Raw genomic sequence first — 23730 nt, 5'->3', positions numbered from 1 at the left:
AATTGAAAACGTGATAGCTGATAACAATACATAAATAGAATACCAATTTATAAGTATTATAGATATGATAAAAGGGATAAAGGTAGGTAACTACTCGGTTGTACTTAAATGGGCGTAACTAGGATTGAATAGTTACAGGGGCTAGAGTCCTAGAAAACCAAAGTGTAAAATACACCGTAGGGTGCAAAGCCTCCCACACCCCCCCTAACCTAACCTAACCCTAATCAGCATCACTGAAATTTAATAGTCACAAAAACTTTGCTAAAATCAAGTATCTATACTTCAAACACTCACAAAAATTTAATTTGACTTTCTTGTAGACATTTTTTTTTTTTTTTTGATAAAGGAAGACAAACTTATGAGCAATCTTATACTAAATTTTCAAATCCTAGATTTAAAAAGAACAATTTTACGAATTTATAACTTAAAATAATTTTCAAATTTTCGTCATTTTTACGTATTGTGTCAAAATACGAACTTTAAATGCTTATAAAAAAGAAAATTGTGACTTATGTATTTTTAATATTTTTCAACAGCTATTGTAACAATATAATAAGAGCCTTATATTATGTTTTTTACTAACAACATTTTATTAATATTTATAGAAAAAATTGAAAACTAAAAATGTCCGTAAACAGCTCAAAACAAGTTAAACATTTTGAAAATTGTATCGTGTAAGGAAAATGCTAATACAATGCTAAGGTATAAATATTCAGTGAAAATATCATATACTTCATACTACAGCCATTATCAATTTCGCGTAAGAATTACCGTTTTTCCTTAATTTATTTTAGTTTTTCCCGGTGCTTTTGAAAACTACTGAGAATTTTTACTTTTGATCACACAGTACGATGCAAATAATATAACTATATTATAAAAATAGGTAGGTACGCCAATAAGGGCACCTATTTAAATATAATAAATTAATATATAGTATTATGATGGACCATAGCCCATAGGGGGGTTCTATAAGCTTGAAGCTAATATGCAATAAGCAGATATAACGCACATTTCTTCCGCGAAAACTATGACCAATATTACGATAAATTCGTACTTGGTACATCCACGTATATTATAATATATTTTATATTATTATAATATAATCAAGGGCTGGGCATTAACGAGTTAAAAAGTTGAAGTTAAGTTAAAAATAATTATGATTTATAATTCTTTATATATTTTGTTTGTTTATATATTTTCTTATGATTATGTACATATTATGAATAGATGTTATTTATAATATATATATATATATATATATACATTTTTTTTAATAAATAATGGATAATATTCATTTTAGTTATTAGCCTGATAATAATTTTATATAGGTAACAAATTGTTATATTTAAATCAATAAATTATTTTATTGTAGAGAATAAAATAACTATTAATTTTAAAATGATATTTCTTATTTTGATAAATATCATTATTCAATATAATAATAATTTTATTAAGATGACAAAAAGTTTTTATTAATCGATTACTGGTTTGTTAAAAAATGATAAAATAAACGTTGATTTTATAAATTATTTATTATTTTTATAAAATATTTTTTTTATTGAAATAAAAATCTTTATAATAATAATACAATATTTATCAAAAAATTCATCAATTCCATACCCACCAATATTATTTTAGTCATTATCAATAAATATTTTATTAAATTGATCTATTTTTATTTTATTTATCGTTATTTTTTGTTGAGTGTAGGTATACAATTTTATTTTTTATACTTATCAGTGTATTGATATTAGATAATAATATAATATTATAAACTACGTACCTATTACGAATATAATATGTATTATATATATTATAAAGGTTTACATTAACGAACGCAGAGAAAAAATAATATTTTGCGTGATCATTGAAATTCGGGCGTGGCACAGGAATAACTGAATTTGTAAACCGGACGTGAGCCTTACAAATAGATTAGAGACGAATAAATGCTTCTAGCATCTGGTTAGTCGTCGTTTGGGTGGGTGTGTGTGAACATAGATAAGATAAGAAAGAATAGGCTATATTAACTAACAAATAGGCCATTGTTCGGAATGTGGCTGAAAGACAGGCTACATGCTTTTATATTTAACGCTTGTAATATTACTGAAATTATTTATGAAAAACTCCTTATTTTTCTTTTAAAGATGTAATATGTACCTAAAACAATAAGAATTATTTGTAATCTAAGATAACCCTGGATCTCCACACGAGTTTTTCTCAGTGAGGCCCAGTAATCTTTCAATATTAATTTAAATAAAAATAATATTATATTATATAGTGCAGTGGCGTACGCAGGATTTTTCAATGGGGGGGGGGGGGGGGCCTTGGAAATTAGTTACAATTTCATTTATGTTTTGTCCAGTTTAATAATTTCAGACGTTTATTCAAGGTATTTTAAAATTTTTGTAACTTTTCAACTTTTCTGGTAGAAAAAATGCTCTGATCATAAGTTTCGATGCCCAATGTATGTTTTTAGGAGCAAATTGGATCTAGTTGGTACTTTTAGCGGGACAAATTTGAAAATGCTCAGTGATTTTTAAAGTAATTGGAGAAAAAAAAAATGAAAATTTATTAAAATTGTTTGGTAACTAGCTTGGTTATACCATCCTCACTCGAATTGTATTTGATTAGTTTCAATTTTTTTTCTATAAATGTCAATAAACAATTATTTATCCGGTCAAAAAGCTTAAAAATGTAATACATAAGTTTTTATTATAGGAAAAATATTAACGACACATATAGGCATCATGGTTATTTTTTATAAGCATTTAAAGTTCAAATTTCGTCAAAACAACAGTTAATTTGTATGGCTAGACAATTTAATACAAGGTATTTCATACAAATAGTTCATACTTTTACCGAAAAATTACAGATAATTTTAGGAAAATTGGTATGCAAATACAATGTTTTTTCAAAAACGAATTCATTCTGGTCTATATGAAATTTACGTCTTGCTTACTATAGTTGACAGTTGAAACTTGATAAATATTTTTTTTTTTAAGTAATATTATACGGCTTCCCCCCCCCCCCTTTTTTTTTGTAGACATTTTTTTTCGCTAAAGATAGATGCTGTGTTTTAATTTTTTGATATGCAATTAGTATTATATTGAAACATCATTATAACCTTTTGAATACACGGAGATAAAATATGTATAAATAATAAACATAGTTTATTTTGGTTATTATCATCGTAATAAATAAGTTCTGAGAATACCCGCATATTGCAGCTGATAGGTAGGCGGTGCGCGGTTGTAAGACAACGCGATAATTGCCCAGATAAAGCATTACACACAATAATATTCATTCACTACTCACACAATGACACCGTTCAAATATACATGTAATATATTCTGCCTAAATATTACTCCTTAAAATATGCTATGCTCCAACCCCCTTAAAGACCTATCTATTTGAGAATTCCGAAGACATGACAAACATATGTTTATACTGTAGCTGGAACTCAGATAATCACCGTTGTCAACCGGATGATGAATAAGTAGAATGGGTGTCGTGTTCTCGGTGTTGTCGCTGGATAGCCATTAATTGCATCCCTAAAGAAGACAGAATTGTTAATTACGCAATTGATGATTTCTTCTGTTTATTGTGTAAGAAATTATGAAATTAAAATATATAGAAATTATTAGACTATAGAGTTAAAGCATGCTACAAATTGCATATCAAAATAGAATTAAATTACTTAAGTTACTTTATTTTTGAACACAGCTTCAAAACACAATTTGTAACCACACCAGTAATGCATTTAATATATTATTTGACTTTAAATTTAATTTATTCATGTATAACTGACAGTCCGCAGTCTGATTCAAAGTGGGACAGCATTTTGTGTTTTACTCAGGTATTTAATTTATATTTAATGTATGAGAAGAATAATTTACTTTATATATATAAAAAAAAAGATATTCAGATAAACAATCCATTCATTGTAGAAGTCAGAAAAGATCTTCATCATAGCTTTTGATCTCAAGTTGTTAGTTCATGACATTTCACTCCATACCATATTTATACACCAATACATTTTCCAAAGCAATATTGTTGTGTGGAAACAAATATATAAATCCTTATAACTGTAAATAAATAAAATGAATACACCATCAATTATTATGATATGAGTACTTACTAATTTAAGTTGTATATGCTGGGTGTCGTGTTATTTGTGTTGACACAAGATAGCAATAATTTGTATTCCTAAAAAAAGACCAAATTGTTAATTATGATATCAATAATTTCTTCTGTTTTTTTTTTTCAAAAATGATTAAATTAAAATAATATATAGAAATATTAAATATAATGTTTAGGTAGGTGAAAAAAATCTATTGTTAACAAATGTCTAGTATGTGTAAATGTGTGAAATAAAAACACTTAAGAAATTAGGAATTATTTAAATAACAACTATGAAAACATACTTTTATTAACATGTTATAATTTATTTTAAACAATAATGTATATTTTAAGGTTACTGTAAGACTTAAGAGTTTAGATACTATTTCGGAAGTTTTTAAATTATCTCCTGCAGGCTATGAAAATATTCCCAGAGAACAGATATTATGATATTTTATTACAAAATATCACGGTTGTGTCAAAATGCAATTAGGTACGAAATTGTGAATAAACTGACATTTATATAAATTTATTCATATTAAATATGCAAAAATAGTTAGTCAGTGGCGGCTCGTGGTTTGGATGACGAGACGACCCCACCCCCTACTAAAATTAATTAAATGAAGAAAATTAATTGTATAATATTTTTAATTTTACATTTTTAAAAAATATTGCAAATTTTTAAATAGTAAAATAGTTATAAATTACTAGTGATATGAGTCTCTTAAATTTACCATGTAAAATTTTACCGGTAAAGTAAATTTACAAAAAAAATTTACAATTTACATTTTTTTACCGCTCAAACAGTTGAGTGACCACTTTATTTGTATGTTATTGTATTTTTTATTAAGATGTTAGGATTATAATACAAATCAGGATTTTTATAAAATGATAATGACAGTTACGTGATACGAATTATTGTGATATGGTGTATGTGGCTACTACGATTTATTTTTATTTTATATTTTACTGTAATTAATAATTACTAATCGTTATTTTTAATAAAGGGTTTAAATACTAATACTTTATTTTATATTTATCTTGCCTTCTTTACATATTGTGAAAAAATTCAACAGGTACACTATATAAATTGAATTTTAATAAAAATTTACCAATTTTGCCGTAAATTTGGTAAATTACCAAAAAATGTTTTTACGTAAAGTCCACATCTCCATAAATTGCCCACTAGTTACTACCTACTCTACATTTGTCTATTACATTTATCGTGTGAGAACATTTAATTTGTTTCTCTGGTTATTTCTCTCAGATACCAGGAGTATATGGGTACGCCGTACGCATTGTCGTATATTGCAGACAGTCGTCAAAATAATATTATTTAATATATATGTAATATAGGTGGGAATATTTTAAATTGTTAATTATTGACATAGGTCAGGCCAGCGAAGCAATATGTGCTGAGGCAACAATAATATTTTCTATATAACACCGCCGTGCGCGCTGAGTGATCGTAGGCGATCTGAATTTGCTAAGTGTTTTATTTATGTTTGTTTTAATACAATAAAAGTGTTTCCGACCTGAAAACCCGAGTTAAACATTATTTTAGTCATTCTTACGTTCTTACCTTTTATAGGAACAGCGCCGCGATATACGTACTGTGTGTCAATGAAGTTTTATTAAACTGAATAGTGCCAATGTATATGTAATCTTTGAGTCATTCCAACTAGATAGGAACGAACTAAGAATTGACAAGCGCATACCATCGTACCTCAACGAGTTAATAGTGCCATTCTAATTAACTTTAGAGAGTGTCATTAACTAGAGAATACGAGGGTATAGTTGCGTATAGTTGGTTTACCGCGTATTGTCTAAAACACAGAAAATGAGGACAAAAATTAAATTTCAAGAGATTTTACTTCAAGAAACTTTAAATTTATTACAATCAACACCAACGACAAATCAAACAACCGTGGTCAGCAGTTTTCCATATAGTGCCCAATGGCATATAAATAACGAGGGAACACAAACTTTCGAAACTAATTTTTCTTAAAGTTTTTTTTAATGTTGATTATTTAAAATAATTTAAGTAATTTTATAGCAAGACGCTAATTAATTGTTTTTGAAAATTTTTTTTTAATTTTGATTATTTAAAATTATTTAAGTTTTTGTTATTGCAAGACGCTACACATAATATTTAATTTAATATGATTATAACTTTTTAAAGTCAATTTTATTGAAGTTAATTAATTTTTTTTTTTCATTTATTATACCTACTATTACATATTTGATACCTATTAGGTATATTGTTATTACATTTGTAATCAACTGTCATAATTTAATTATGTTTATATTTTTTTTTTATGTGGCCTCCATTTAATATTAATTTACTTATTATTTTAATATATGACCAAGTTGGTTTTGAACATGTTTTGATACTTGTTTTAATTATTTAGAATTATAAGTAAAAAAAATGTAGGTTTTAATTTGATATTTACTTACCTCAGAGTAACTAAAAGCCTCTCTTCTGATGATATAGGCTTTCGGAAATTTGTTTCTGATTTTTGTATAGTATCTTTAATAGCATCAAGTACTATGTTGAAAGTTTCTTCATCCATACGGCAGTACTCAAAAAACTTGTCTGGATGCTTTTTTAGTTTAGAAAAAAGAGTATGATATTCACCTTCTTTTTCTCTATTTGTATTTAATTCATGTACCCATAAACGTTCTTTAAACATTTCAACTTTTGCTTCTATTGAAGCAGAACTTTCGGATAAAAGTATTTTACGCACGCGGTTTGAATTGAACGAAGTCATCTTGGCGATTAAAACCATTCGCCACAAAACAATAAAAACGCGGGACTGGCCCCACCAAAATCGTAAAAATCGCTGGAAAATATCGCTCGCATAATCGCTTGCATCGCAAATCGCGTTCAGTGGGGCCGTACCTAATACGGGTGATACCACAGCATGTACACGAGCAGTGTTTGGACGACCGGTAGCGTCGTCCGAACAATATTCTGAATACGCTATGTACGCTATGTGTACACTAAGCTGCGTTCTTATATACGGATAATGGATGACCGGCAGCGTCCAACCATAGACCTATTAACTAATGGACAGCGCTTAGAGAGAGAGGTCAGGGGTACAATATAGAGTAAAAGAGAAGAGAGAACGTGGGGGAAATACAGTATTAGTTTCATACCTCTATGATTACCCCCTTTATGTTCTTTCTCTCTTTTCTCTCTTCGTTCTTTCTTCTTTCTTTCTCTTATATGATTCCCGTGCATTGATGGCAGGGTGGAGTGGAATGCGCTGTTCATTAGTTTATAGGTATATGATAATAACTTATAAGCGATGCGCGCAATCGTGTGTGTGAGGAGACGTTTATTGTTGCTACGATGATATACGGGTTTGGACGACCGCCAGCGTCGTCCATACAATAAAATATTTATATATTATTATATTAGGTAATTTATTTTTAAGATTAACAGCGTTGTCGGTTGCTAATCGCCATTATTATTATTTTAATTTCCATTTTCTTCTGCGACCTGCGACTATATAAAAAGTAAGATGCATAACAAAATAGATCTATTTTGTCATGGTAAGATGTATATTTTCGTATATTTAAATAATTTGTTATACCTATGGCTACCGCTATTATATTTAAAGTCGCACCCCAACCACCAGCACCCACGAGCCGCCACTTTTAAAGTAGTTAATTACCACCAAAAAGTGACTTAATTATGTTTAAATTACTTTTTGTTAAAAGGTTTTTTTAAGGTATTTGAATAACTACACATAGTTTTAACTTTTAAGACACAATTTGTAACCACACCAGTCATGTATTTCATACATCTACATAACTGACAGTCCGCAGTCTAATATTTCAAGTGGCACGGCATTTAGTGTTTTACTTATTTAATTAATGTTTAATGTATAAGAAGAATTACTTACTATAAAAAAAAATTGATGTTAATCTAACAATCCATTCAATATAGAAGTCAGAACTGATATCCTCATTGCACCTTTTGATCTCAAGTTGTTAGTTCATTACGTTTTACTCCATACCATATTAATACAGTAATTGTCAATACAACACTAATTAAATAAAATAAATCAAATTATTTTAAACTAGCATATACAATTCCTGTAAAGGATACCTACTGCTAAAATTAATGGCATACAGTAAGCTGTGAGTTTATTTTCAAATAAATTTTCCAAAGCCATATTGTTGTGTGGAAACAAATATATAAATGCTCGTAACTGGAAATAAATAAAATTATTAAAATATTAATTATTATAATATCTATACTTACTAATTTAAGCTATACATACTTCAGGCATAATAGGTTTATTTAACGACTGGTTCCTGTTGATGAACACCCAGAATACCAATCAGAAGTTTGATAAGAATTACTTCAAGTTGTGGGTTACAAATAGCAGTTATATGTATTTATTTTGAATAAGTATTCATTGGTTCCCCGTGTTGTTCAGACCCAGAAAGTTTTTTCTAGCTTTAAGACAAGCTTTTTTCTCATTTTTCAATTGATGCCGTGACAAAACTTTTCTGGGTGTTACTTCAGACCAAACTTTAATAGTTTGATTACCTTTTGAAGAACCTAAATCGTATTTAAATAACTTTAGTAAGTATACACACAATTATATATTTACAGTTTATTAAAATTGTATGATTAAATCTTACTAGGACTTAGGAAACCCATAACAGAATCTAAGTATCTAGATTTTTCACTATGATGATGATGTCTCAGGAGAAAAAATATAGGTAGTCTCATGTAGTCTATCATCATAGTGAAAAATCTAGATATTTACTACCTCAGTATCATGTATTCCTCGATATTATATTAAAAAATGTTTATAAATGTATTTCATATTAACTTACCAGGTAATTGAAAAGCAAATATTTCTTTATTACTATACGTTTCAGTAGTGCATGATTTTGAACAACCAAAATGTATAAAGTTGGCAATAAAAAGAAATTTTAAAAATAAACATAAAATATATTTACCAGGATCATCAGTAATTTATAAGTGGAGTATTTGAGCCACAAGACACTGTTTTAGTTAAATTGGTAAAGATTTCAACCTTGTCACTAGTCAACAGCTCTGAAGACTCACTCACATCGCAATTATTTTTTCATCTTTTCTATCTAAATATAAAAAGAAATAAAAGGTGGTAAAAAAGTTATTGCTGTTGAATGTTATATTAGTTCTTGCATACCTAGGAATAGTGTAAGTAGTGTGTAGATAGTGTAGATAGCGTGTGGCTGTAACCTGTTCTTTAAATCATTAAGAAACATATTTCTCTCAAAATGTTTGCAATGGGTACAACTTAACATTTTTTTTGGATAGAATATCAGCTGAAAGTTGACAGCTTTGTAGCTAAATTTCTCACCTAAAATTGTGACAGAAATATAACTTATTTATACTACATAACACAATTGACTTGGTACCTACTCATTAAGTTATTCTACACTGTTTTGTTTTAATTTTTGTAGATCTGTCTTATTGTTTACTGGACTCTAAACATTAGGTATGTGTAACTGTGTAACATTATGTTGTGTATTTAACAAGTACCATTGACTTGTGAAACCTTATAACAAATCTTGTAAAAACTGTGCAATATTTTTATTAAATATAATTTATTAGCAAATGCTTACTTTACATTTACTATAGCATATCAATACACCCTCCCCGTTACTCATGTTGCTTGTGAAAGATCTACAATATTGGTTATTACTTATTAGTTTAATAGTTTATTTCAATATTACCCAAGACTGTTTGGAAATGTTATACTTAAAAGTTTAAGTACTAAACTAACTTGCTCAAAATGTATTGATTTTACAATGATGTGTGTTTTTTTTTTTTTTATTTATTTTTTTTTGTGTCTGTCATCACCTTTTAGGAATATCAGGAACCTTGTATAACATTTTCGCATTTTTTCACCCAACAAATAAAATTACATTGACATTTTTAGAAATATTTTTTTATGTGTCTGTCATTAGTTCATCACCTTTTAGGACAGTAAAAGTGCTTGGATTTTCTTCAACAGTAACTTTTATGATAGGAAAGTGAATCTAGTTGGTACATTGGGGGGTCAAATGTAAAAATTTCCCAGTAATTTTCAAAAGCGACATGAAAAACAAAAAAAAAAATAAGGAAAAACGGGAATTTTTACGCAAAATCTGTTTTTGAGAAAATCGATTTTGGTTTTTGGTGTAACTCTAAAACAAATGACCGTAGGTACATGACATTTTGACTGAATGTTTATATTAGCATTTTCTATACACCATAACATTTTCCAAATATTTTGAGCTGTTTACGGACATATTCAGTTTCGATTTTTTTTAGATTTTTTTTCTACAAATATCAATAAAATTTTATTTGTTGGGTAAAAAATCTTGAAAATGTAATACAAGGCTCCTACTATATTGTTACAAAGACATTTGAAAAATAATAAAAAATCCTTACTCACAGTTTTAATTTATAAGCATTTAAAGTTCAAATATTGACAAAATACGAAAAAATCATGAAAATTAGCAAATTATTTTGAGTTGAGAATTCATAAAAATTTTCTTTTTCAATCTAAGATTTGAAAATGTAATACAAGATTATCCATAAGTTTATCTACTTTTATCAAAAAAAAAATGTCAACAAGAAAGTCAAATTAAATTTTTATGAGCGTTTGAAATTCATATTTTTACAACATTTGATATTCACTCGATTTCTCGTGTAACGATTTTCTTATTTTGTTGTAATTAAAAAACGTATGACTGTAGATTCTTGAAAATTTCTGTGAATGTTTATATTAGCATTTTCTATACACGATAACATTTTGAAAATAATTTGACTCTTTTTGAGCTGTTTACGGACATTGTCAGTTCTCAATTTTTTAAATTTTTTTTTCTATAAATATCAATAAAATTTTAATTGTTTGGTAGAAAAGCGTGAAAATTTAATGCAAAGCTCCTGATATATTGTCACAATAGCAGTTGAAAAATATTAAAAATACATAGGCAAAATATTTTTTTATAAGCATTTAAAGTTCAAATATTGACAAAATACGTAAAAATTTGCAAATTATTTGGTAGTTAAAAATTTATAAAATTGTAGCGAGCTGTGACTATTTACCTATTTAAGTAATGTCATAGTGTATACGTAATCATATATAATACGCGCCGCGTAAATATAAATATAAACCAATTCAATTAAATATTAATATACCAAACAAGAAACAGCGATGAAACTTAAATAAATTAGATTAAATCCTTTGTTTAAAATTTAATTTGTAAAATGTAAATAAAATAAGGTGTATGACACGTGAATTTTTTTTTGTAATTTTGTGGCCCTTGACATCAAAATGGTTGCCGATTCCTGTATTAAATCATTAGTTATTAACAGTGTTGGGACTTATCAAGATAATTATCTAGATGCAAATTTAATACTCTATTATATTATCTAGATAATATTTTAGTTATCTATTCCCAACACTGGACTTATTAAACTAGGAGATCTATACACTCTTAGAGCCAACACTTAACTGGCCAAATTCTGCCAGCATTAAAATCTGTTATAAGTCGGTTAGCGTTAACCGACATTTTACTGGACACTGTAATAACGGCCCTTAATATTTTATTTAAATTTGATATATAATAAAAATGTGTTTTTAGAGAATTACAACTACCTAGGTATTACATTTATGGTAATATAAGTTATGTCGAATTAATCTTTAAAAAATATTGTTACACCATCTGATTTTATTTTATTTTAATTTCGAAGCGAGTTATGCCATACTTTAATGAAACAATTTGTCGATAAATACTTACATTTATGACGAACTATTTTCCTGCTACAGTCACAAACAAAGGCAACAAAAGAACGTACCTAGTTGATCACAACACAACAACGTCTGGTAATTACTAATTTGACCACCCTGCTGAAGAAAAACTAATTAATGGACGTAATGGTTAGTTATGAGAACGATACTTACTAGAGCTGTTTCGTAGAACACCAAAGTATACTGAGTACTGAAACCCTACTGGCTACTGCTGAGCATAGAACGAGCCACCAGCCACGAGGCAACGGACATCACATTTAGCTGATTCAAGCTAGTCTTGTTACAGTAATTTGTATGTTAATCCCAACACTCATTTACATAGGTATGTAAAATACCAGACATTATTTAAAAACACAATTTGTAACCACACCAGTTATGCTTTTAATTAAATTTATGCATAACTGACAGTCCGCAGTCTGATATTTAAAAGTGGGACAGCATTTAGTGTTTTGATTTGTTTAATTTATATTTAATGTTAACAAATATACTCACTAGACAACGATCAATCCAATACAAAAGGTACAATCAATATGGTCTTCATGGTTGTTGACCTCTCCTAAACAAAATGTTGATGAAGTTAAATTTCTGAAATTAAAATGTGATTAGAATAATAATTCGTGAAAATTTGTTACATAGATAATCCGAATCAGTACTTAAAATGATCCATTTTGTTACCATAGGTCCATTAACAGCTAAAGTTAAAGTTTTCCCCCTGCGGTTATAAGTTATTAGGTATTCCATAATGAAGTAATCAATGATTTAATTGAGTCGTATTCCAATTAAATTAAATGAAAATGAAATAACGAAAGTTATTTTTTTTCCCATAAGTATTACTAGACCTTAATTATTAAGAAGTTCAGAACATAAGTACCTAGGTTATAAAAATACATAAGATAAATAATCGATAATGACAAATGTCTGGTAATTAAGAAAGACTATGAGGTCCACATGTTTAATTTAGAATATTCATGAAAATATTTTTAAAAAAGAACTATGAAAACATATTGTTATTAACATGTAATTATTTATTTTAAACAATAATGTATGTGATAAGCTTACTGTAAGATTTGAGATTTTAAATACTATTTCAGAACTTTTTGAACCACCTCCTGTAGGCTAGATAGCATAGCATCATGATATTATGTTAAAAGATATCACTGTTGTGTCAAAATGCAATGTACAAAATTGTTAATAAACTAATGGTTAATGGGCAAAAATAGTTAAAAGAGTAGTACCACCAAAGAATGCAAATAGCAATAAGAATTTTGAATATTATATTTTATGGGTACAGAACTCATTAATGAATAAGACCTATTGATATCCATTTAATAATTTATTACTTACCTCGAGCCACAGTTGTATTTGAAAAAAAAATTCTAATTACTCCTTTGAATTTTCCTGAATGTGGAGTATTTTGAATGGTAAACCAGTAGCCTTTTAAATGTTCATTTTAGCCAATGCCAATACAATACTAATTAAATAAAATAAATCAAATGATTTTAAACTAGCACATACAATTTCTGTAAATGAAACCTACTGCTCAAATTCATGACGCACAATTAGCTGAGTTTATTTTGAAATACATTTTCAAAAGCCATATTGTTGTGTGGAAACAATTATATAAATGCTTATAACTGAAAATAAATAAAATTAATACACTATTAATTATTATAATGTCTATACTTACTAATTTAAACTGTATATGATTCAGACACAATAGGTTTATTTAATGACTGGTTCAAAATTGATTAATACCAATCAGAATTTTAATAAGAATTACTTCAAGTTGTCAGTTACAAATAGCAATTGTTGTATATATTTCTTTTGAAAATGTGTTCATTGATTCCCTGTGTTGTTCTTGCCCAGAAAGTAGACTAAAATATAAAATAACTTTTATAAAAACATAGTTAAAAGTTGAGATACTGTTGTTTAACATAACCTACCAATAATGCATTATAATAATATTGCAACACTACACAACTTCCGTGTTTTGCATTATAAGAGTTTAAAAGTGATTGTTGTAGGTAATAATAACTTGAGGTTCAGTTACATTTTGTTTTTTCAGCGGTTTTTCGTCTCCCTTGATACATTATCATCAATATATCACCTAGAACTATTTAAACAGTAATTTAGAATAAGATCCACATATTAGGTAAATAATGATTTTTATGAAATTCATCCAGCAAGACAAAAATTAAGAATATTATTATTAATAATTATTATAAATGAATCTCTATAAAAATAATCATATAAACTTACTAAGTGAACCGAAATGTACAAAGTTAGTAATCAAAACAAATTTTAAAAATATATTTCTCCGGATCATTAAAAAATAAATGGTGATTAAAAAATTAAAAAATTATTGCTGTTGAATTTATTAGTTCTTACATACCCAGAAATAGTATAGATATAGCATGTGGCTGAAACCTGTTCTCCAATTCATTAAGAAACATTTTTCTCAAAACATTTTCAGTCTGCTTTCCGCGACGCCGCTCAGCCCCGGGACTCGTCCCGAAGGAAGTACGGCCACGCGTGGCCTATAAATTATTTAGCGGGGAACGCGAATAAGGTGCAAACGGTGCACTGAGACGTGTTAAAAAGGGGTTAGAGGTGACTTGAGTCAAAAATTTTCGAAAAATCGTTAAAATCGTGACAACGCCGCGCTCTCCGCGCTCGACTTCTCCGCGGTGATACCCGGTGCGAACGGAGTGCTGCCTATACATTTAGTGGGAAACGCGAATAAGGTCCGAACGGGGCTGCCCGAGGCCCGCGAGGGCGGTAAGACTCAAATTTTTGAAAGAAATTCGAAAATTTTCGTCAGAGGTGATAAGGCGGAAGTAATAGCAAAAGGTAAATAACGAAAAAAAATTATTAAGTTTAACACGGCCGCCGCAAATTTGACGACTCCGGCCGGCGTCGAAACCACCACCGGCGGACATCTGCACCGCCGCCTAATTCTACCTACCTACCTATTGGAGTCAAATCTATAACACTTAAACCGTAAATAAAAAATTAATTTTAATATTTAATTATTAATTAATTATTATTATTCATCAATTATTTATTTTAATACTATATTTATTAAATACTCATAACTAAACCTACCTACATAAGTAACATCAAACAGTATAGGCATATCATTATACAATTTAACTACCAGACTTTACTGAAATATATAAAGATCTATAAGTCTATTAATATTGTATTATATAGTATCTGCAGCAGTATTTGTATCCTCCATAAAATGTATAATTACCAAATTTGATTTCCTCGATGACCGATCAAAACCATTATTAATTTAATCGGTTAAATTTTTTGGATACCGGTTACCGGTTTTATACCGGTTTTGTTGTTCGCTGTAACCAATTACCGGTACTAGATTCAAAATTACAGGTTACCGTTAAGTGATAACCGCTTCCAAAAAATGTCGGTTACCGGTAACCGATTGAATACCGGTTTTCTAAAAAAAAAATTGTACTACACCTTTGTACCCGTATACTTAATATAATATTCGTGTTGTTATAGCAATCAAGCTATTTTTAGATTTCCTAGTACATTATACGATGAGGGAAACCGGGACTATCGACTAGAGAGTACCGTCATTACTCATAAGTCATAAGTCATAAACTCATAACCAACCAACGATATTTTATGTTATATATAAGAAGGTAGGAAATAGAAATGTAGAATACTAATTATTTGAATTATTATTACAAGAATTGAGACTAGGGAAAAAAACGAAGATAATAATATAATAGTATGATTTAAGAATAGTTTTAAGAAGTTATTATTTATTATGCTATTAGTAGCTATGAGCGTACCTATAATCATTTATGTAGCTAAAATAAATTAAACATAAAATTATTATATTCGATGTATTATTTAGAATCTGTAGCAGTATTGCCACACTAAATTTATGAAATTTACCAAATCTGACTCACCTAAAAACTGTAATTTATCAAGTACTTACTACATAGTATATTATATATTTAATATTTAACCACATAATCGAGCCCATGTCAAACGATTTAGGTGCGTTGCTCAATAAATGTAGATAATAAAAGCAATAACTGTGTATATCAATTAATTATTGTTATTTATAATTTATCTATTTATTAATTTTATTTATGCTCATGATTAAACCTACCTATAGTATAGTCATATCAATCGATTAATAATAATTAATAATATACATATTGTAATGCACTCTGCGTTGAAGTATTCGAATGTTGTCGATAAACGTTTCTGTAACATCCATCGTTGACTCGAGCTAGGATATTATTATAATATAATTAAACTAATCCCAACCTAATAACCGTATCAAGTATCAACTCTTAATATTTATATATTTACTAGCTGATCCCGCTGGCACTTCGTTGCCCGTTAAATGTACCAATTCTATATTACTCAAACATTCTTCAATTCGTTATTTAATATTCGGCGTATGGTGTATGGTGTTCAAAATTTATCTTAACTTTTCTGTTGCCCGGGATAAAAGTTCTGATTCGCGGCAGTACATTATCAGGTAGGCAATCTACCTGCGGTAGATCGCGGACCCCGGCGTGCTGTTTGTACGTAAGTGTACGATTTAACTCTAAAGTATCAAAATTGTAGTACTAAGTTTGTCGTTTTTACTTAATTCCACCTACGGAGGATTTATATAATCAATTAATGCAAAAGCCTAACGCAACCGTACTGAAATCCGATGAATAAAAAAAAAAACAAATTTAACACTTTTTATAATTAGCCTATCTTTTCCCCAGAGGTCTAATCTACATACAAACATTCATTTTTATCTATACTAATATATAAAATGATAGCCATAACTCCGGAACCACTTATCCCACAGCGTAAAAACTTCACAGAAACCATCTACATATCAATCTTAATATATCCTGAAATTTTCATCGAAATCGGTTCGGAAATTGAAGCGAACAAAAATAGCGATACAAATTATATTATTATCTCGATTATCACATATTATTAGTATTGTACGCATTCCGCGTATGACGTCGATAAATAACAGATTATTAATAGATAATAATAATAACCTAACCTATTCGCGTTATCGCATGGAAACACACGCACGCACGTCGTACGCTGAAACCGCGCGCGCGAAACATCGTACTAACTTAAGAGGCCATAACTCCGGAACCACATATCGCACAGCGTACAAACTTCACAGAAACCATCTACATATCAATCTTAATATGCCCTGAAATTTTTATCGAAATCGGTTCGGTGGATCTTGAGCTATAAGATTTATTCAAAATGTACACTTATTTTTATATATATAGATTTATTATCATGGTTTAAATATAAGCCATGTTTATTATAGTATACAGTACCTTCTGTGGCTATATCGTGTTTATTTACACAATTTTTATGCCAAATCAAATATATAAATACCAATATAAACAACGGCGCGGTGCGGCGTGACCGAGTGGGAAAAAGGACAAAAGGCAGTAAAATATAATATAATAACGCAGATTATTAAATAAAAAAAAACATGTAAATATATCAATAAAAAATCAAAATTTTCGACGCATATATTTATGCCTGTATAATATACAATGCATTATATAGCCTAACCTGACCTAACCTAACCTAACCTGCATTATATAAGTAGTAATAACGACGCTATCCGCTCTCCAATCTCCGCCGCGGCACTCGACGCGAACGAAGTACGGCCGCGGGTGGCCTATAAATTTAGCAGGGAACGCGAATAAGGTCCCAGCGGAGCCGAACAAAGTCCATAGAGGCGGTAAAACATGAATTTTGAAAAAATCGTTAAATTTTCATTAAATATGATAGGGTAAAAGTGATAGGTAGCAAAAGATAAACAACAATTAAAAAAAAAAAAACGCAAAAAAAATTCTGGCGGCTGTGTTTTTCTGGCGGCCGCCACCTAAACCTACCTACCTACCTATAAAAGACAAATCTATGACTCTTAAACCGTTTCGGCGTCCCGGCAAATTCCGAACGGTATTTCGACGTCCGCCAAGGGCGTTTGAGCGGGCGATCCGACCGCTTCGGTAAGCGGACGAGATGCGCTCGGCCAACCTCGGACGTCGAATACGCGAGATTCGCGAAAAAAATCGAACCCTCCGACGCATGTATTCATGCTTGAATATAGTAATAACGACGCGACGGTGGATTTTTTCGCCGTCTGCTTTCCGCGACGCCGCTCCGTCCCGGGACTCGTTCCGAAGGAAGTACAGCCGCACGTGCCCTATAAATTTACCGGGAATGCGAATGAGGGGCAAACGGGGCACTGAGACGTGTTAAAAAGGGGTTAGAGGCGACTTGAGGTGAAAATTTTCGTTAAAATCGTGACGACGGCGACGTCGCGCTCTCTGTGCTCTCTGTGCTCTCTGTGCCCTCTGTGCGTGGCCTATACATTTAGTGGGGTCCGAACGGGGCCGCCTGAGGCCCGCGAGGGTGGTGAGACTCGAATTTTAAAGAAATTTTGAGAAAAATGGACGGAATTTTTTTATTGGTACTTCTCTTACGCTAGTTCAAAAATTATACCTAGTCGAAAATCACGCGCCCTCATAATTTTTCATTGGCCGTCTCTTAAGTCTAGTACAAAAAAGCACCAAAGGATGCTTTATATATTGGAGATAGAGAAGAGATAGAGATAGAGATTGAGATAGAGATTAGAGATAGAGACTAGCTGTTCCAACCAACGTTGTCAAGACCAACGATTTTTTTTTTTTTAATAAGTATATTTTGTAGTAATTGTTATGCTATATTTTACCCAAAACCAATTTAAGAAAAATTTAATGCACCACATTTTCACAGAATTGTTTATACTAGAAATTTTTATGCAACCATTAAATTTTCGAAATATTGCGATTCTTTTTGAGTTATATATATATATAGGCATAAGAAAATGTTGACTTTTATTAATTTTTTTAGCTATTGTTGATACAAAATTGTTTGGTATGTCAAAAAACTTTAAAATGGAATATAATGGTCTTCAAAAGGTGTCGTTAGTAGAAATTAAAAAAAAAATGACGAGAGCTTGTGAGCCCACCATTAAATTCTGGGGAACGGGAAGTAAATGTAAAACTTCTTTAATTAGTAATTTTGTCAGTGATAATTTTAAGTGAATTAGGGAGAGATTGAGAAAAGACAATGCAATAAAAAAAAAACACATATAATTATAGAACAGTTATTATTGGTTTATGGTAACTGAAGTAGGAAATATAATTTTGTGATTGAACATTATGAAGATGTCGAGATATAATCTTTCATTAAAAAAACAAGAGTTAAGTTTGACTTCAAAAGGTGGACAAGTTAGTACTGATCTGCTGTAGTTGTAATGGATGTGTTATATTTGAATACAATGATAAACCATTTTATACGATAGTAGATATTTTAAAGAATTATCACCAACACAATTAAAATAAATGATATTGTTCGTATTTTTCGTATTTTTATCGTCCTGTTTACTCTTTCTTTAGATTTTCTTCATTTTTTGTCTCTGATTTTTAAACCAAACTTGCAATACATGCACACTTAATCCCGTTTCTTTAGCCAACGCTCTGTGCACCTAAACATACATTACATAAAATATAATATCACTGTATATTATAAATGAATAATTTTTTTTCAACTCATTGTTATATTCTAATATATATACAGTGTTAAGCAGAATAAGTAAACATATATTATAACATTTTGACTTAAACTGTATTTAAGACAGCTGTTACCATCTAGTAATGAAATAATCAAAAATTATAGGTTGTGACTTGTATAACATGCATAATGCCATAATATAATATATCGTATATTATCATAATATGCGTCTTTCTAATTATCTCAATATTATACTCAACATTATAAACAAACTTACCTTTTTACCAGGTTTTGAACAGAATTCAAATGAAGCTTTTAACTGCTGTTCTTGTACTGAAGTGAATATGGTTCTGTGTCTTTTCAGTCTACGGCGGCCGTCAGGAGGTCTACAGTTCTCGTCTAAAGTAAGACTATCTTACAAAAGCAACGATGAACTTTCAAATATTTTATATATTATTATCTATACTTTGTATAAATGTATAATTAAATATGTAATGCACTAATGCGTGGGTGACTGAGGATAAAACCCCCAAACCCCCTTTGGTTTGTCCCTATCAATGACTTTTAGAATCTGAGTGGAACGATGAATGTATTGATTTTACAATGATGTGTGTTTTTTTTTATTTTATTTTTTATTTTTGTGTCTGTGTACACGATGGGTGGTCGAAATAATGATTGGATGATTTTAAACTTCAGTATCTTGTTCGATGAGAAAGTCAATATCGTTGGTGCATTGGGTAGGTCAAAATTTAAAATGTCCAATAGTTTTCAAAAGCGCCGGAAAAACAACGGAAAATCGGTTTTCCACAAAATCGATTTTGGTTTTTGGTGTAACTCTAAAACAAATGAACGTATACACATGACATTTTCACTGGTCCTTTATATTAGAATTTTCTATACACGATAAAATTTTCAAAATATTTTGATTTGTTTTGAACTAATTAGGAACATTTTCAGTTTCTAATTGTATTAGTCTTTTTTTCTAAGGATGTCAATAAAACTTTATTTGTTGGGTAAAAAATACAAGGCTCTTACTATATTGTTACAATGACATCAAACAAAAATATTAAAAATCCTTAGTCACAGTTTTTTTTTTATAAGCATTTAAAGTTCAAAAATTGACTAAATATTGAAAAATCACGAAAATTAGCAAATTATTTTGAGTTGAGAATTCATAAAAAATTTTCTTTTTCAATCTAAGATTTGAAAATGTAATACAAGATTATCCATAAATTTATCTACCTTTATCAAAAAAAAAAAAAAGTCTACAATAAAAGTCAAATTAAATTTTTACGAGCGTTTGAAATTCATATTTTTACAATATTGGATATTTACTCGATTTCTCATGTCGTGGTTTTGTTATTTTATTTTTATTCAAAAACGAATAACTGTAAATGTTTATATTTTAATTTGCTATACACAACAAAATTTTAAAAATATTTTGACTTTTTTTGAGCTGCTTTTGGACATTGTCAAATTTAAATTTTTTTTGTTTTTTTTTTCTATAAATATCAATAACATTTTATCTGTTGGGTAAAAAAGCTTGAAAAATTAATGCCAGGCTCCTGATTTTTTTTTTACAATAGCAGTTGAAAAACATTAAAAGGACATTGCACAATTTTTTTTTATAAGGATTTAAAGTTCGAATTTTGACAAAATTTAATAATTATTTTGTAGTTAAAAAATTATAAATTGTTCATTTAACTATTAAGTATACCACCTCGCTAATGCTTCACCTCAGAACACGTTAGTGATTGAGACCAACCAATGAGCCATACTAAGCCCCAGTTATATGATTATAGGTAGGTAGGTATTATAGGTACCTGGTTGTGGATTTACAACAGTCTGTTGCTTGAGAAATATTTCCTTTTTGGAGCAGAATAGGCAGAATGGTTGTCCGCCACCGGCTTTGACCACGTACTGCTGGCCTTTCTGTAACGGTTTCATGCAAGCCACGCACACGAAACATCCCACGTGATAGACGTGATTGGGCCCAGCGTGCATTACGAGGTCTCTGGCTCCCAAAGGCTCGCCTGTCGCCACACCGACCGCATTTGACGCGGAATAGCCTGAAACAGACGATAAACACGTTACTCACACACATTAAGTCTTTACAAAGTGTCTGACACCTGTACTCTAATAATAACGGATCGTAAATAAGTGTAGGTACACAGATTATGTGGTGTTCCCAGGGGAGGGAGTGATTAGGGGTTAAATCCCCCCCATTAATCCATGAATCCCCTTATTTATGTCTTTGTACTACCCCCACAATTAATTCAAATGTATTATTATTTATTACTTATAAATTCCCCTCACCATCGGAATTTCCTGGGCACGCCAATGCACAGATCATTATCTGTCCAACAATTATGTTTGATATAATATTCGCAATTTGCTTTAATATTAAAGCTAACAATTATACGCAAGATTGGTCTGGACCCCTCCACCACCATTTATTGACGGAATTTAAAATTCATAAGGTGCCAACCACTGATTGTATACTTTTTACATGTTTAAAAATTTGGATCCCCCCACCCTTGAAAAATTCATGGGTACGCCCCTCTCACACGCACTTGTGTGGTTGTGTGTATATTACAAGTCGGAATCTATTCGCTGTTAGGTTAAAACATAATAATATGTAATATTATACCTACCAAATATATCAAAATAGTACATACTAGTTACTACCAACACGCCGCGGCAGACGATATATATTATCAATGTGTAATAGTGTATAGCATAATATAGTGCATAATATGATAACTTATCACGACCGATGGTTCTAAGTTACCTGTCATAATCGTTTTTGCAGTACAATCTTTTGTGCCGGTTGTAGCACGACTTGGCCAGTGGGACGCCGCACTCAGAACATTTGACGCACTGCTCGTGCCAGTTGCTTGTACCCACTCGCAGTAAGAACCTGTCGACGATCCTCATACCGCAGCCCTCGCAATTTGCCGAGCCATCGCCACGATCGCCGTCTGCGGGCAACAACAATTTATTACCACTCAATTGTTATTATTTGCAATGTTCTGTAGACTGTATTACCTAGTACGTATTATAATAGGTACTAATTATTTTTTGTAGTTTTGGGCCTTCATATTATGTATTTATAATATGTTATTTATTTTATTAGGAATTACAATTACACATTTCTCAAAATGTTTATTGTTATATATAAATACATATTATATTTGTTTGTATGTATATTGTATATAGCTTGTATTTTTCGTAAATTATTTCGTATGTTGTGTGACAGTGTTTTCACTTATAGCTGCTCGACGTTGGGTCTGCAATCCACTGCAGGTGGATTGCCTTCCTAGGTGGCTAACTCGAAAGTTAATCGATTTTGACTTGACTTAATATTTTGACTTGCTAGACACTCTAACATGCAGGTTTTCGAATTTACATTTTTTAACACATACAAAAAAGCACCAGACATACGCTGGGGGATAGTATCATTGAATTGCCGATTTCCATGGGCCATGGGAGATTTCTAGACACTGAAGCTCGACTTTCAAATCAGAAATTCTGATCACAAAATCATCTCTGATTACCAATATCATTTTCTATATAAGTGCAACATTTGTAATTCGACTGTTTCTTCAAAATCGGTACTCACTTACAACTAACACGTGGGGGTCCGGGGGTCTAACTATATTTTCCATTCTTCAGTCACCTACGCTACCAATCCACCACAGGTTAGGTTTGCAGTCGGATCGCCTATCTATTTGATTTGATGACTGATAGCTAGAACATCGAGTATACCTATCGACTCTACACTTTTGAACAATTTTAACAACCAAAAGCAGCGGTCAAACGCCAGGAGATCCTGGAGATCGTATCCAGCCTATCCATTTCCAACGTTTTTGGTGGCTTACTAGACGCTCTAACTTTTAAATATTCCCGCCGAAACGTCAAGCCTTATCTCCAATCCAATCCAATCCAACGGGTCCCCGAGTTTCATTTAGAGCTAGTATAAAATAAAATAATTGTTACGAATAAAATACAAGTAATCACGCTGTGGAACGGTATTGTGAAAAGATGGGAGAAAAATGTTGATAAGGGCCCGTTTCACCACATTCTCATGGATAACGTGATTAGTTATAAGACCGTATACCATGAATCAATAACTAGGGCTACATTATGTAACAATGATGAATATTGATTAGAATACAAGTTATTTCAGTTGTCAGAACTTTGTGGGACACCCTGT

The 23730-nt window shown here is 30.3% G+C and overlaps 1 protein-coding gene across 1 annotated transcript; it reads right to left on the bottom strand.

Annotated features, from left to right (window-relative positions):
• Positions 1-19379: 19379 nt before the first annotated feature.
• On the bottom strand, positions 19380-23481 carry LOC132940419 (LIM homeobox transcription factor 1-alpha-like). The gene is given in 6 exon segments (XM_061008021.1): positions 19380-19488; positions 19792-19928; positions 21338-21545; positions 21547-21583; positions 22306-22495; positions 23409-23481. Coding segments are annotated over 6 exon segments (738 nt in total). The 3' UTR covers positions 19380-19395.
• Positions 23482-23730: the final 249 nt, after the last annotated feature.

This window comes from Metopolophium dirhodum, chromosome 1, assembly GCF_019925205.1.
Source record: "Metopolophium dirhodum isolate CAU chromosome 1, ASM1992520v1, whole genome shotgun sequence".
Lineage (NCBI taxonomy): Eukaryota > Metazoa > Arthropoda > Insecta > Hemiptera > Aphididae > Metopolophium > Metopolophium dirhodum.
The sequence above is the reverse complement of the archived record's forward strand: the minus strand, read 5'-3'. Positions and strand labels throughout refer to the sequence as shown.